At 41.0% G+C, this 16009-nt stretch overlaps 1 protein-coding gene across 1 annotated transcript; it reads right to left on the bottom strand.

Moving 5' to 3' along the window:
* Positions 1-2879: 2879 nt before the first annotated feature.
* On the bottom strand, positions 2880-15755 carry LOC146631247 (tensin-4-like). Its single transcript, XM_085356467.1, has 11 exons — positions 15533-15755; positions 13009-13345; positions 10465-10862; positions 10007-10138; positions 8035-8127; positions 7474-7551; positions 5572-5634; positions 3708-3879; positions 3532-3600; positions 3391-3420; positions 2880-3012 (listed from the first exon to the last, which is right to left on the bottom strand). The coding sequence occupies exons 1-11, from the start codon at positions 15753-15755 to the stop codon at positions 2880-2882; spliced, it is 1728 nt and encodes a 575-aa protein (XP_085212593.1).
* Between the last annotated feature and the right edge of the window lie 254 nt (positions 15756-16009).

Genomic DNA, 16009 nt, shown 5'->3' with positions numbered 1-16009 from the left:
GTATGAAAATTACAAAGTTTTGTTTTTTATTTGTTTTTTTGTAGGAATGACATATAAAATTTGTCAATGTCGCAGAATCGTTCAACTCCAGTCTGCATCTCAGAGCAGAGCAAAACATGTGTAAAAACATCAATAAATAGATCAGAATTGGAAAATTGATGGAAGAATTTGGGAAATTTTCCATTTTCCCTTTTGATATGTGCATCGGTGACCACGTGAAAGTTATTTTCCCATCAGATCATTAGCATTTAATTTAGAAGACAGTGTTAGTCTTTAATCCTTCCACCGTGAGGTTTCTGCACTGGGAGAAAATTTTATCTGTTAAAAAGTGCAATTCGCACCATTTTTCAAAAAAACGTACACACTGACCAAAGAAGCCGCCTGATATTATTCTGACTGAAATAAAAATGCAATCAAAGTGTAATTTAAATAGCACTTTTAAAATAGAGTTTACAAAGTGCAAAAGAAAAAATCTGAGAAGGAAAACTTCTACTGAAAGTCACATGATGGACGAAAGAATCACTGTGATGGCTTTCAAATGTTTCTCCTGCATTAGGTACCAATTCGTTTAACCTGTGGCCTAATCAGATTTTTAGGAGGGCCATCTGAGAGCTAAACCTACGTCTATTAACCAGCTGATATTCGTTAACACTGGATGGTTAGTAGATGGACATCCAGTCCCATCAGGTAACCTTTGACCGTGCAGCACACTTGAAAAAAACAGAAGTTGACCCAAAGGAAGACCAAATGAACAGCCCAGTTCTTTATGGGCAGCCCCAAAGTGCTTTTCAGTTATTCTGTGTAAAAAAATGGATGCGTTAGAGGCAGTACTGAGCAGGAAGTGCAGGTGATCAGGTGAGAAATCAAAAGGTAGCGAATAAAACAGCGACAGGAAAAATATAAAAAGAATAAAAAACCCACAAATCAAAATTAATAACAAATACTAATGATGAATTTAAAAAATGAGTTTAAAAAATAATAAGAGATCATCAAATAGAACCGATTTAACAATTGTTGGACATATCAGACGGGTCCAGACTGTGGGGGGGCAAAAACAGAAAGACCAGGTCACCTTTGGGTTTCAGGTGAGAGGAGTCTGTAGTGAGGATGACTCTGAGGTGAAAGAGAAACAGAACAGATGGAAACAGAATGTTTGGGATTCCAGCACTGAGACGGGGGGTTAAAAAAGCTTGTTTGCAAATAGACAAATGTGCCACGATTCAAGAGGTCATCCTGAAAGGCGGAGTCCTGCTCAGATCACAGATTAATTTTTAAAAATTAATTAAAAAATGTAAAAAGAAAAAAAAAGGTTGATGGAAAAATCATTCTAACTAATCTAATAGATCTATATACATTTTTAAATGACATCCTTTATTTATCCCAATAAAAGACTGTAACATCTCTTTTTCAAAACAGCAGCAGATAGTTCAAACAAGTTCACGCAACTACAGATCATGCACAATAACAGGTCACATTTCAGTGCAACTTACTTCAATTTCCACATTATAACCATCTCTGACGATTTCAGGTACATATAACATCAAATATGTAGATGAGTGTCTTAAACTTTGCTTTTAAAGTAAAGCCTTGCTCCGTGTCCGCTAATTTTCATACAGTCCCTTCCTGCTTTGCACTGCAGACACTCACAGCACTGAAAGAAGAGTTTCTTTTACTCTGAGGGTCTTTTGTCATTGCGGTTAATCCTCTGTGTGGGGATTTAAAAAGAATACAATAATATATATTGCTATGGCGTTATTGTGTGATACTCACTGTGAACCAAACAGCAGTGAGAATTTAGATTCCCCGTCTTAACCAGAGGAGGGCAGTGTTTGTAAATAGTTACCACTGCAGAGTGTTCTCAGTGCTCCACTCGGTCCTGTAACACGTCCTGTTGCACCTTAGACTCAAGTTTTTATGCTATCTTTTGAGTTGGCACCAAAGATAAATATATATATATATATAAAAGAAGCGGACCGCTGAGCTTTGCATTTGGGTCCCTTAAGATATGTTGAGAATATTTAAAAAAATTACCTATGCAGTTCTGTACTTGGTTTTGCTTTGCTTCAGGAAGCACACTCTTCATTTGAATGAAGCATTATGCTTTTATCTAAAGATTTATCATTTCAAATAAAACACAGAAATATGTGCAGACTGTTGTGTTTTCTGTCACGTCCAAAATAAAGCTTCTTCTTCTTTATTATTTTCACACACACTATTAACATATGAATAGTTAAAAATGTTTATTTTCCATCATGAAAAACAAAAATAAAAATCCACGAATATACAGAGAATAAAGTTTTTACAGTGCATTGCAGTGTAATAAATACATTCAGGGGTAGCTGCAGAATTTGAAATGAACTGACCTACCAGGGTTCATTTGTTTCTCTTCAAGTCTTTTCACCTTCAAACTTTTAATTACCACATCACTATATTTCAATGCATCAGATAATGGGCTCCTGTTCTTATGAAGACATAGCGTGCCGCTTTCTCACATCTACAACTGTTCTCTCAGCAGTCTTAAAAGAAATAGTTGGCTTTGTTTTACTGCTTTTACAAGCTGATTGGATGATATTCAAACTATGGCGCCTCATTCATTTACAATCATGTTATAGGTGCAGTCCACTATATCCTAATTTTTGCCATAATCACTCATATATCTTTTAATATGATTTTTATTATCTGATCAAACACCGGAACCTAAATCAGGTTTTCCTTGCAATTCAGCAGAAACACAAACGTGTCCAGTTTTCTCCAAAGCAGTAGCGACACTTCCTGTAACCACCATACTGGACAGGTTATTTGTAGAAGAGCACAGTGTTAAACAGAAAGTGTAAGCAGGAGTCTTGAAGATGTATCACGCCGTCTCTGGGTTTGCATGTTTATGGCTTGGATACAGCTGCCTGAATCACCTTGATGACTTCGCTGCAGGGCTGCAGGGTGTCATATTCTGCAAATACGTGACAAACATTCTCCATACCGGCTTCAATGCCCTTTGCCACAAAGCCAAACAACCTGTCGGCACAAAGAAACATGAGTCAGATTAATCTGCACCCCAAGAAGAAGATATTTTTCAAAGGGACCTCTTCTGCTTTTCATTATTTACTGTCAAATATATTGTTCTCAGTAGTATTCATAGAAGCCCCACCCACATCCTATTCAAACAATTGATTTATGAGGGGCAGCCAATAAGAAAAAAGCTGGCTTAAAAGGGAGGAGCTGACTGAAACACCTTATTTCAGAAAGAGGATGAGCTGAGTTCCTGCACCAAGACACAGTGTAAGATAAAGAAGGATTATTTTGAGCTGCTGCTGATGCAAAGCTACACTAATACAGCTAAAATGTGTAAATGAACAGAACAGGTCCCCTGTTTAGACTTGAAGTTCAGATTACCTTGCACCAAAACTTGAACCTCTCGTCCACCTGTGAGTATAAGACAGACAAATGTTCAGATTAGAAATGAAACACGTTGATGACCACCAGTGGAGATGATCTCTGACGTCTGCGCTCGCAGCTCATGTCGTGCATACTCACACTCGATTGTCTGGATCTTCACCACCGTAGCTCAGCATGTGTGCAGGGTAATGGCGCCTGAAGAAGAGCCTGCAAGAAACGATGAGTCTTGACCCAGTGTCACACACAGACCACACCTAAACAGCACGGCAGCACATAAAATCTCAGCAAAACGTTGATTTCATGTGTTTTCTTACTTCCTGTTGATGTCTGTGAGAGTGACACCCTTCAGAGACACTTTCATGTTGACTATGGTTGGTGTGAAGGAACCCGGAGCCTTCTTGAGTGTTGAGGACACCGCCCTTTGCACTGCACAGGGGCCTGTCAGCATCTCAGTGGGGATGGCGTTAAGGTAGACAAAGTTGGAGGCTGTTGACAAGACAAACAAACACACTTGTTAAACACAGAGATGAAGGGTTGTTTCGATTCTGCCACTGGGAGACTTTAAGTACAGAAGGGAGTGTTGTCAGAAAGTAAGAAGCGCTGAGGAATGTCCTCAGACTCCCCATGTTTGTGTGTTAATAAAGGAGATGAGAAAACAATGTGTACTATCATTTATTTCTTCTTCTTTTATTAGTTGATTCTTTGTGATATCTTTGCAGTTGTTGTTTTAGGTTTTTTGTTTCTTTGTATTTCATTTGCACTATAATGACAAGCTTTGATTTATCAAATAACTTTTATGCAGAAGAGGAGTAAGCTCCACAAAGAAGGAAACTGACCAGGACGTTTGACCCAGGAACCTTCCTGCTGCAGGACTGTGCACCACTTTTACAAAATATTTTGTGTTTCAGTCCCTACTTCCTTTTTGCTTTGAAGTAATAAAAATATTCTTGTGATCCAGTTTCTGTAAAATGAAAGTTTGTCTTGTTGCTTTGGATGATTATATATTTTCACTTCGTTTATTTATTTTTCTGTTGAGAAATCTCTCAGTATTTCACCGAAGTAAATAAAATTTTGGGATACTTTGTCCTCCATTTATCTGTGTCGAAACAAAGATGGCTGCCTGCCTGGTTGAGTGGACTTGAGCCAAAACAGCTGGAATGTTTCAAAGCCTGAACATTTTTCTCCCACTTAGTGAAAGGAGACTTTGAGGAATGTGGAAAAGCCTTCAGGACGACGCTAAGTGTTTTTAATAATATCCTGAGTTTTTCAGACTTTAAAAGAAAAGTTCGGTCTTTGAACTCTCACTGATGAAGCAACACGTGGCTGTGGCGTGAAATCAGCAGCATCTCTAACGCCGTAGCTCTTTACCGAGAAGAGGTATTATTACCACCTGTGAGAGGCTTCACGGCTGTGGCAAGTCAAACTGCCTGACAGTCAGTCACGCTGTTTGCTCAGGAAGTCAATGCACATGAAAACAGGGGTGCAGGTAAAAGCAACACTTTATATTCTGCAGATAAAAGCGATGTGCAAACCCTCAAACCAGGTTTTCGATGTTCGTGAGCAAACCTCAGATAACAAGTCGGTGGGACACGGTAATATCAGCATTTCCTGCTTGGCTGCAGAGCAGAACAGTAGTGTTTATAACCGCAGGACAGGAAAAGGTTGAATGCAAGGGGGTTAATTGTTGTTGGTTTCTTAACTCTTCTTAACTCTATCATAACTCTGTTGGTCAGACTCCTGTTACTGCTTATTTTAGAGTTTAATTTGTTGGAGTTTAACTCTGACCCTGGCTGTGCTGAAGCACAGGTACAGCTTTGTGGCGAACAGAAGGAAACCTGCAGCTGCGCTATATTAGGTCACACTAACCTGTGTTTCCATTAGCTTAATTTTAAATTAAGCCCGTCCTAGTTTTTGGAGTGTTGGTGCAAAATTATGTATTTAATCATATCTTAAATCATAACTTATCATCAGTGTTTGCTGCTTAGAAAAGGTCCACTTTTTAATACCTTTAATATTGTGATCTGACAGAAAATGTCCAGTTTGTCTTTATTTTGGCAAAGGCAAAGAAGTCTTCCCCAAATCCTGGACACTGGACCAGGCCAGGTCCTGTACAGGCCATACTACTTACCGTATCTAAAAATGCCCAAACAGAGTTGTTGGGGCGTTACATGGACTCACCTATTTTGTTGTCGTCCTCTGAAGGTGCTCTCTCTTTTGCTCTCTCCTCTGCTGATCTCAGGTCTGTGTAGACAGATAAGATTTGAGTTTTTTATTTGAATTTGAGGGGCTTTACTGGCACAACAGTAACACCAAATGACTTAGAAATGACACTTTCAGTTGATTCAACATTAATGTTTTTTCCAGTGTTCGTGGTGTCTGTCCCTGATGTTGGGGGCGTGTTTGTCAATACTGAGCAGCAAGTTGTCCCTGTTCTTCTTCTGCTGGGAATATTTCTGCTTTTTTTTTTTTTTTTTTTTTTAATGTGGCATTAAAGCACAATAGAACTTGTTCAAGTAAAGATCTGTTTTAGTGTCATGTTTCAGTTTTCTGCTCATTGCCAGTACATTAGCAGACTCTTGGAAACACCCCTGGTTTCCCTGCATTACTGTTTCTTCCTTTTTTCAGTTGCCAGCTTGTGGTCGCTGGAGCCGCACTCAGTTAGGATCTGTTCCTGCTTTTTGTCTCTGACGTGAGAAAGATAACCCGACAATCCATAATTTGAAGAAACATTCTCATTTAGTTTGGCTTTTATCTTCTTTCCAAAATAGTTTTAGTTGTTAGAATTTGGTTTGGAAAGTAGCCCTACTGTGAGAAAGGCCAAGCGTCTGAGTGAGGACACCTTCCTACCTCGTTATATCTTTGACACAGACAGAAAAACACAATCGACTATATCTAAGGGATGGTCATGACCTCAGTGATGCCACTCATTGGTTTGTGTCCATCATTTTGATTGGTCGAAAGGGTAATTTTGGTTGTCAGCACCACATAAGAAGTGTGGCTTGGAGCTGACTGAGGACATTGCTCACTCATTGACTTGCATCTTGTGATTGACAGGTTATTAGCCAATAAGTATATCCTGGAGAACCCTCCTTTGTGACTGATGATGATCATGATTTACAAAATGAACTAAATATTTTATTCAGTATTACCTGAAACTACAGGTTGAGCCCGACTGCAGCTGGTCTAAAACGCTGCAGCACAGTTACTAAGTCAGTTTCTGAATTGTCTTTAAGATTTTATTGTTTGTTTTTAAGGCATTGCAGGAATTAGCGGCTTCATACCTTTTCTGATCTTTTGAACCAGTACACTTCTTCAAAGTCACTGAGGTCTGCAGAACAAACTCCTGGCTTTCCTGAGGTCCAGATTAAAGCACAGAGGCGATCAGGCCTTGGCTTAAAAAGCTTAATTCCCAGCAGTTCTTTTTAACCCTTTCCTAAAAGCTCAGACTCGATCACTGTTAAGTTCAGCTCGAGCTAATATGACTGAAATTAAGCCTTCATTCAAAAATATCTTTATATAGTATGAATGGTTGTCTACAGCTGCTTTTGTCTCCAGATAGTTCAGTCTCTCTCACATAGTCTCTTTCTGCAGCACACAGCAGGTATCTGTCACTCTCAGGGCCCAGCAGTTGTCCTTTGCAGTCGATTCATTATATTGAAGGAAATATGTTAAAGGCCCCTTTAGAAATACACTTTAAAACAAAAAGTCAAACTCCATTATTTTAATGTTTATGAACCAATATTGTTTGCAAACTTTGGAAAGGATGCAGGTTTAAGGCAATCTGATAGTTTTCAAACATGAAGATTACTTTTATTATTTATTTTTTATTAAGTCTCAGCACTAAAAAAGTTAAGTGCTGGTCTCCTGCAGGTTTTAGATCTCACCCTGGGTCAACACACCTGAATCAAATGATTAGTTCGTTACCAGGCCTCTGGAGAACGTCAAGACATGTTGAGGAGGTCATTTGAATCAGCTGTGTTGGAACAAGGATACATCTAAAACCTGCAGGACACCGGCCCTCAAGGCCTGGAGTTGCCTACTCCTGGTGTGTGTGTGCAGTAATAACAAAGGCTCAGTTACCGTGGCAGTAGAGGCATAATCTGCAGGGTAAGGCGTACGCAGAAATGGTGTGCTGGTACACCATGGCAGAGAGACTACCTGCAAAGACACAAAGCAAATCACAGCTCCAGCTGAGTACAGATAAGCAACTTTCTGATTGGCTATTTCAAGAACAATAAAATTTGAACTTTATCCTCAACACTTTGCCAGGTCTGAAGACAACCTACAGAGTTTTGTTATGACACAGAGACTCACTACAGTATAAATCCTTCTGCTGCTATGATGACTGTTTTTCCATATTTCAGTGACAACGTTACTGTAACGTTACATATCTGTGGCGACAGACATATCAGTACATGGCCATGGGTGTCTGATTACAAACCAGTGACCCACACTACTGATAAGAAAGGTTCTTTGGGTGTGAGAATACACACCCTTTGTACTAATGCTCAAGGGTAAGATCCATGGCACTCATGCCCACCCACATCCCAGGAGGCGAGAGATCTCTGAGTCAGAGCAGCACTCGCTTTTTAAACAGACGAGTGAATTCTCGGTGGGTATGAAACTGATAACTCGACTCACCAAAGTAGGGTTCCTGAGAAGAGCCTTTAATGCGCACGCCTTTGGCAGATGATTCAATGAGGAAGTGTCTGATAAGATCAGAGCTGCTTTCCCCTGTTTTGACAAAAGGACAAATGTCAGAGAATGAACAATATATGAAGGCAATGTGATAAAGAAGCACTGGAATAACCCTTTCCCACCAGTTTCTTCAAAAAAGAAGACACAGAACCACATAATTGCTCGTGTTGACGTCAGTGGCTGTGTGGCAGGGCACCGCAAGATGTTCATCAGCGATTGGCAAATGTAACCTACGAATTCTTTCACCCGGCTTCAGTAGCGCTGCTGCACAGGATTCCCAAACCTTTCGAAATGTGAGCTTGTTCTTAAAAGGCGCTGAAGCAGAGCTGCCTCTGCACAGCACTGAGACCACAATGATGGAAGAGAGGCATTAGTTACTAATGGCGCTGGATGGCAGTGATTTCTGAATGTGAGAGACGCAGGGTACATAAAGCTTTCAAAAAACATTATGTTGCTGCTGTAATAAGTAAAGTGCTGCCATTCATTCAGTGCGTTTTGCCTCCATACAGCCCAGATAAATTAGATTTAATAAATGTAGAGTTTTTCAGGTAGTTGTCTCCTGTCATTTGCTGTGATCAGGGAGTTAATTTACTTTAATTTAAAATTCATTCTGACTTACAAGGCCACCATAAACACATAAATGAGGCCATCAACGATCTGATGTTGTCGTCCTGTCCTATGTTTTTCCCCCTAAGGACTGACTAGTGCCGGTCTGTCGGTAAAATAGAGTCGCAGAGCTTTACAGCCTAATTTATTGGCCGTTCTCACGAGCAGTGCTGCGAGGTTTCAGGGCATGCACTCTCTTCTTTTGTTCCTCACTTTTTTGGGAGGCTAGGTGATTATCAGCATGCACATGATGCTGTCAGTCATGTGCATGGAAATTATAACAGAAAAGAATGACAAATATACTATTACAGTGTTGGATGCTCATCTTAAACTAGCAGAAGTTTTGTTCGGTAATCTCTGGGAGCGGAAAGCTCACATTGAGAGCAGATATTCATCCACCTGCTGTTTGAACCTGCTGTTTGAACCTTCTGTTTGTACGGAGCAACCAATCAGGTGAAAGTTCATTTAAAGGGAGAGGAGCTAAAATGATTCATTTATGACAAAGGGTAAACTGAGGGACTGCACTGAGACCAGAGTTAAGGATAGATTGGTGCTGTAAGCGAGCAGAACAGACAGCCTTTACATGTCTGTATGTGAAGGATTTATAACTTTAGCTTAGCTAAGGCAAACTGTTTGGTCTCACTGAGTTAATTAGTGCTTTTAGTTCCATTTTATAGCCTTACATTTTTGTGGCTGGTTTAAATAAAAGAGGCATTATTATATAATGTTCTGCTAAAGAAAACCATGCTAAATAGGAAAAACATGTTGCTAGATTGCCCGGGATGTAGGGATTAATTCGATGGATGGAGCCTGTCAGTGAAGTGGTCTCAGAGCTTGACCAACGCTCACATATCCCGCATTCCTGAAAGGGATGAAAACGTACAAATCTACAAACGAGGCAAGCCTCAAAATTGTTTCGTGAGTGAGGTCCTTTTTTCCCCTCACCGACTGCTTACAGTGCCGTAAACAGCTGGTTTTCTCTTGTGTTTATACAAGGTATACTGTGGTAGGAAAAAATGACAGCACTGCGTGCTAGCACGCCACAGATCGCTTGATGTCGTCAGCAGAGTTGGGTAAGGCATGCGCTGCAGGGCTCTGGTATAGACCAGAGCATTTATGTAAAATTAGAGATCTTTATACACCGTCTGTGTTATATATGAGTAACAACAACAGCAATACGCTACACTGTATTCATGCTTTGTGTGTGCAGTTGTGTTTTTTGTGGCTTTAAGATCTTCTGTTTCCTGGATCTGACTGATTTCTGCTTTTGAAACTGAGGTCAGGCCACTGCTCTTACTAGTGAGCTTACCTGGATAGGCAGCAGCAGTAAAGCTGGTGGGCGTTTGATCTACCTTCATGGCCAAACCAAAACTGCCTCTGTAGGAGGTGCTGTCTCTCACCACAAAGGTTCCTGCTTCCTTGTCTTTTACCAGAGCTTCAGCTAGAATAAATAAGACATCAAAAATGCTCAGAAAAATGCAACAACGTGTGTTTTATTACTCAAGAAAAACACTTATGGATCACTTTAGCTTGATGGCACAGTTTCAGAGTTTGAACAAAGCTTTCGAGAAGATTCCCATTGATGGAAAAGCACTGAATGTGTTTAACTTTGTGGTGAATGCTTTCATGCTGAATTGCATCAACATTTTGTACTTTAAGCAGGACTGTGAAATGAAATTGTTACTTTTGAGACCTCCTCAAACAAATCCACTGTGAATTTAGTGCTTTTACTGTAAGGTCTTCGTGTGATGCTTGCTTGGGTCTCACCTTCTGCTCTGCTGATGTGTGGACGGAACCAAAACTTTGACGTATCCATGACAAATTTCATCGATGGCTGGCTGCCGTTAAAACGGGCTTGAGAACTGGAATATGTTGGTTTTGACACAGGGTTCCTCTGGAGTAACTCGATCTGTGGTTCAGGGCTGTGCAGGTCCTGTTGAGGTGCACCGTTGACTAACAGTACGGGAACATCGGTCAGTGACCCTGAGACTGGGCCGTTCTGTGCTCTTCTGCTGTTCACTTCCTGTAAATGTCCTCGCTTTGTCTTCAAGGGCTTCTCCAGGCTTTGCCTGTTATTACATGGCTTCATTCTGGAATCGTCACTAAAGGAGCCGGGTAGCATGGACTCTGGAAAATCAGCATCTTCACCGGTTAAGGAGAGGTTACTATGAGGAAAGAAAAAGGAGGAAAAATAACGTTGGAAACACAAGGTTCTTTTGCAGTGAGACATTTTTTTAAAATTTTAATTCCCTGTAGAAGGATAACTATAATTAAAGGAACAAAGACTTTAATAAAAAACATGTTTTTTGTTTTTTGAATTTAAAAGTGTTTTTGTAATTATCCTGTGCAGAAGCAAACCTCTTCGAGAGGCTTACCTTACTTTGTGAATGAAAAGGTCTTCTTAATGATTAGCATGGTTAAATTGAGGTTCTAGTCACTTAAGCCTCTTTTCCATTATTACCTACTGGGCTTGACTAGGCACAGTTTTCACCTGTTACCAGGTACTTTTTTAGTACCTGCTTGGCCGGGGTTCCAAGCAATCCGAGCAGGTACTAAAATGTGACGTCATCGACTGCATGCCACCAATTGGCTGGTCAGTAGCATCACTCTACGAGTCATGAGAGTGTTTTGTTCACGGAAATCAAAACTGGCATTTTTGAAACCCGACAACTGGGAAATGGCAACAAAAAACAACTCAGTGATCCCCAAGTCTGACAAAAATCCACAGACCGAGCAGCAGGTTTATTCTTGTCCACCTTTGTTGTAGCGTTCGTGCTGCGTATTAATTAAGTTGTGGGACGCTTGGACACGTTGGCATGACGAAGATCACGCGCATTTGGAGGTACTAAATTATAATGGAAAACCAGTCGATCCGAGTAGGTTTTACGGCACTACATTAAGGCACAAAGTGGTTTTAAACCAAAGTACAGCGCCGCTTAGTTCAAATGCAGTCAACAGCTCTTTAACACAATACATGTTTTTGGAAATGCAAGTCAGTTTTCTTCTTTTCTGTTGATAGATTAAGTTATTTTCTTAATATTTCAAACTATTTCAGAACAAAAGAAATTACAGTGGGTAACTGGTTATCAAATGGTAAAAACTAAAATAAAAGCAAAGAATTGTGTGTTAAATGTCTTTTGCCTTAGATATATGCAGACTGTGCTTGTGTATAGTGCCCTGCTAAATAAAAGCAGGAGACTGAGCCAAGAAAAACCATGAAAAGTCTTTTCTAGGTCTTCCTATTAAAAGTGTCACTAAGTTCTTCCTCATGGAAGACTGTCGTGGAGTCTTTACCTCTAATTATAATGCACCTTTAGACGACTGTTGCGATGTAAACTGGTGCTGCGGGTATAGAACAAATTGAACATAAGGTTGTGCAGTATTTTAGGCCTAGTGCAACCTGACCTATTTTTTTCTAGCTACAGTTTTGAGTTGCTCTATAAATACATGACAAACAGACACTCGTGAAGTACACATTAAACACTCATTGATTATAAAAGCGCACAGCGGTAAGGATAAACTTGAGGACTATGTGATTGTGCTTGTTCAAAATGTAGACTGCGGGTTGCAGGTTTCGTGATAAGAACTCAAGTGGGTGATTGAAATCATTTCACACAGGAAATCAAAAGACAGAAATAACCAAAAATAAATAAAGATGAGTCACAATAAGTTGTAAGACCTGTTTTAGATCAGGGGAGAGATGCATGTCAGAAATTGTTTCATGTCAGAAATTTGGAGTACATGGACATAAATTGTCCTGATTTCATAGTAAATTCAGTAAAAATGTGAAACTAGTGTATTTCACTGGGAAGTACAGTTAGTTTCTGCATGTCCTCCCCCCCCCCCCTTCCCTTTCTTTAAATAAGGAGAATCTCGACTTTGTGTTTAGAAATGAACCCTAACACTTGTGAAAGGATTGAGCATAATGCTGTGAAACTGTGTTAAAACTCGTTCAGGCCTGCTTGAAGTTTGAGACTTGGAGTTGGAGTTTGGCTCTTACCTGTGATGGTTAAAGTTTGGAGTAAGACGCTTGGGAAAGCAATAATATCTGTGTGTGTGTGTGTGTGTGTGTGTGTGTGTGTGTGTGTGTGTGTGTGTGTGTGTTTGTGTGTGTGTGACCCTCGCCTACACACAGAATGGAACAGCTTTTAGTCACAATGTAAGCACTGCTCATCCAAGTCGATCAGGCCTTCTCTGCTCGTGTCGCCTCAAAATACTCACCATGTTTAAAGTGGATCAGTTTTCAAGACCAGAGAAGTGGACAGAATGGAAGACATTTGTATCATGATGGGATGTCTTACTGAGTTTTACCTGCCAAGGATGTAGCTGGTGTCCGAGCAGGTCGAGGTGGAGAGCAATGAGGCGGTGCTGTTTCTGTTGGAGTGTGACAGCCGCAGTGATCCTTGGCAAAAGTCATTCTTCGGTGAGGGGTTTCGCCTGGGTGCGCTGCCAAATGGCAGCGGGGGCAGAGAGGACGTTGGGGAGCTGGAGAAAACCAGCGTCCCTTGGGGACTGCATCTGAGGCCGTTGTGTGTGGGGATGGGTATACTCGGGGACACCGAGGGGACCACTGTGGGTGATGAAATGGTTGAACAGCCTCTAGGAATGAGCACAACTTCAGAGAAATCTTCATCTGAGCAAGAGGCATCTGTGGGTGGAAGGGTGAGATGTTAGTATTGGGAGGGAGGGAGTTTATTCTGGTGAGGAAAAAACAGTGTTGGTTTGGTTTATATCAGCAGAACTGGCTTGGTGTGTATGTAAGGACACCGTTGCCAGGTATTTTTGTCATGCAGGTACCTGCTTGCACAGAGTGTTCTTTGAGTTGCACATTTGTACTGTTGCTAGAACATTAGATCGCCTAGAGGAGCCTCAGCCACTTCTTGATTCGTCAGGATCAAGGTGGTGATCGGCACAATTTACGCCCTTAAGAAAATGCCATAGCATGTGGTGTCTGTATATGCCAGACGAGCGGCTTCTGCAACCAGAGTTGCATAATTATGACTAATGTTCATGCAGAAAGAGCGAAATCTGCCTGAATATGGAGATATTTCTCCACACTGCTGCTTGATTTCCTTTAAACTTATTCACCTTTTCAGAACACGTGACAGTTTCATAAACACACGACCAAACTTCTCTGAAGAAAAGATCAGAAACAGGAAACCCATTTATTTTTACACATATGTATGTATGCTTTGACTCTTGCGCACACTTTCTGATGAAAGCAGGACTGAATGAGGCACCGTTGTTCCACCCCGGTGCGTGACTGCTCGCTGAGCCTTTTCAGTCTGTAGCTGTAACACATGCAGGGTGTGGTACAAGTCTGGGCAATAATCCCAGGACAGACAAAGCGGTGCAATTACAACATGATTAAAAATATTAAAACTATCTCAGAAAGGGTGGGTAAATTTCCAGAGCCCAAGGCTATCTGTACTATTTGTTTACAAGGGTGGCTATGGTTTTACTGTGCTCTGTGTCACACCTCTGAAAGCTGGGAGCTTTCAAGAGTTAGACTGAAGCATAACAAAGGGCTAAACAGGCCCTTTGTACATGTTATATCTGGTCCACATATCACTCTAAATTGTAAGTAAATTTAACTTTTCTACAATAGTATATTTAGGTAAATGATCAGAAAGCAGATTTAACATGTAGGTACCAAATGTGTAGGCAACATTAAGTTGCTTTGGTTTATTGCTGAAAGTGTGATAACATAATGGGTGAAACATGATGACAAGTTTTCCCAGCACACTGCCTGTAACCAGGTTCCAACAGGGTCAAGGGGAGTAATTTTAAGAGAGATGAGAAACTGATGACTTCTTTACCAACAAGCAATGTTTTTACACGCTTGAATCCACAGCAGCAGAGAAAATAGCTTTGAAAAAGTTGCTGAACTGATTTTAAGAGACATGCAACCAAAGCAATATTTAATCTTGCTTATGACCACTCTGCATGAAGTGTCTGAGTTTGAAGTGTCTTTGAAATTGTCTTATTACTGTTTGGACTAATGAAATAGCTTTAAACCCTCTTTAAACCCTGGGGCGATCGTGGCTCAAGAGTTGGGAGTTCGCCTTGTAATCGGAAGGTTGCCGGTTCGAGCCCCGGCTTGGACAGTCTCGGTCGTTGTGTCCTTGGGCAAGACACTTCACCCGTTGCCTACTGGTGGTGGTCAGAGGGCCCGGTGGCGCCAGTGTCCGGCAGCCTCGCCTCTGTCAGTGCGCCCCAGGGTGGCTGTGGCTACAATGTAGCTCCATCACCAGTGTGTGAATGTGTGCGTGAATGGGTGGATGACTGGATATGTAAAGCGCTTTGGGGTCCTTAGGGACTAGTAAAGCGCTATATAAATACAGGCCATTTTTATCTCTTCCCTGTCAACTTAAGGAGGACCTAGCATACTGGTCCTTATATTCTGCCATATATATATATATAACTGTCAGAATCGTGAAGGCCTGAATCAAATATGGCGTTTTAATCTAGTCAGGTTAGTGTTTGTGACCTCAGTAAGCTCCACCCTTCGCAGGGTGCTGCTATATTTCTGCTGGTGCATGGTTTCAAAATGAATATTATATCGCTTGAAAAAACCGGAGAAGTGGCTTTGAGGTCAATTAGATGTAGATTTTCTGTGAAACTGCACTTGGCAATTTTAGGCTTTTATACGTAACTGATTTCAGAGCAATAAAGTTGCTATATGGTACCCGTTAACCACACAATTTTTCAAGTTCAGTTTCCCACACAGCAAGCAAGTTTTGACTGTCTCTCGTTTGAGTTTGATGCATCTGCAATAAAGTGATGTGAGGTTGAATTGGGTAGAGCAAGAGAAGTGTTTACAGTCTTACTGTACCTGCAGGGGGGCTGAGACATGTGGGACTTTTGCTGCATTCGATGGGTTCAAATGTGGGATCCAGTTCCAAGATTAACTGGTTGAGATTTTCCAGAGAAATGTCGAGATCAGGATCATCATGGTGGGTGACTGTCTCTTGTGACGGTTCCAAGCAAATAGTTTGGCCCACTCTGAGAACATGACTGGGTATCGTGTGTGCCAAGCCTTTAACTGTAGGCATCATGTTAGGGGAGCTCAGAGTCTTCTGTGCGTGCCTGCCAAAGGCCAGAGAGAGACAATGGAGAGAGATCGGTTATTCTGTCATGAATGAAATGAAAGCCTTGCCATTGTTGTTTTTGTATAACAGACGCATCAAAAGGTCTTTTCCCCCCCGATACTGTGCACCACACATGGGTACCCATCCTGAGTTTTTCAGTGTTGCTTTTGGAGAAAGTAGCAAAGTAGCAATTGCATTTTTAACAGAAGGTTCCAAAAGCT

This window comes from Diplotaxodon limnothrissa, linkage group LG6 (genome assembly GCF_057381915.1).
Source record: "Diplotaxodon limnothrissa isolate DT_005_m linkage group LG6, D_limnothrissa_male_GT1.1, whole genome shotgun sequence".
Taxonomy (NCBI): domain Eukaryota; kingdom Metazoa; phylum Chordata; class Actinopteri; order Cichliformes; family Cichlidae; genus Diplotaxodon; species Diplotaxodon limnothrissa.
The sequence above is the reverse complement of the archived record's forward strand: the minus strand, read 5'-3'. Positions and strand labels throughout refer to the sequence as shown.

Bases quoted from the DNA above. Each gene is read 5' to 3' on its own strand.
- LOC146631247 (XM_085356467.1), bottom strand. From the start codon at position 15,755: ATGATGCCTACAGTTAAAGGCTTGGCACACACGATACCCAGTCATGTT. The intron at 3,880-5,571 runs GTGAGTCCATGT...TCTTGTCAACAG, and splicing joins AGAGGACGACAACAAAATAG to CCTCCAACTTTGTCTACCTT. The intron at 3,013-3,390 runs GTAATCTGAACT...TTGTGCCGACAG, and splicing joins GGTTCAAGTTTTGGTGCAAG to GTTGTTTGGCTTTGTGGCAA.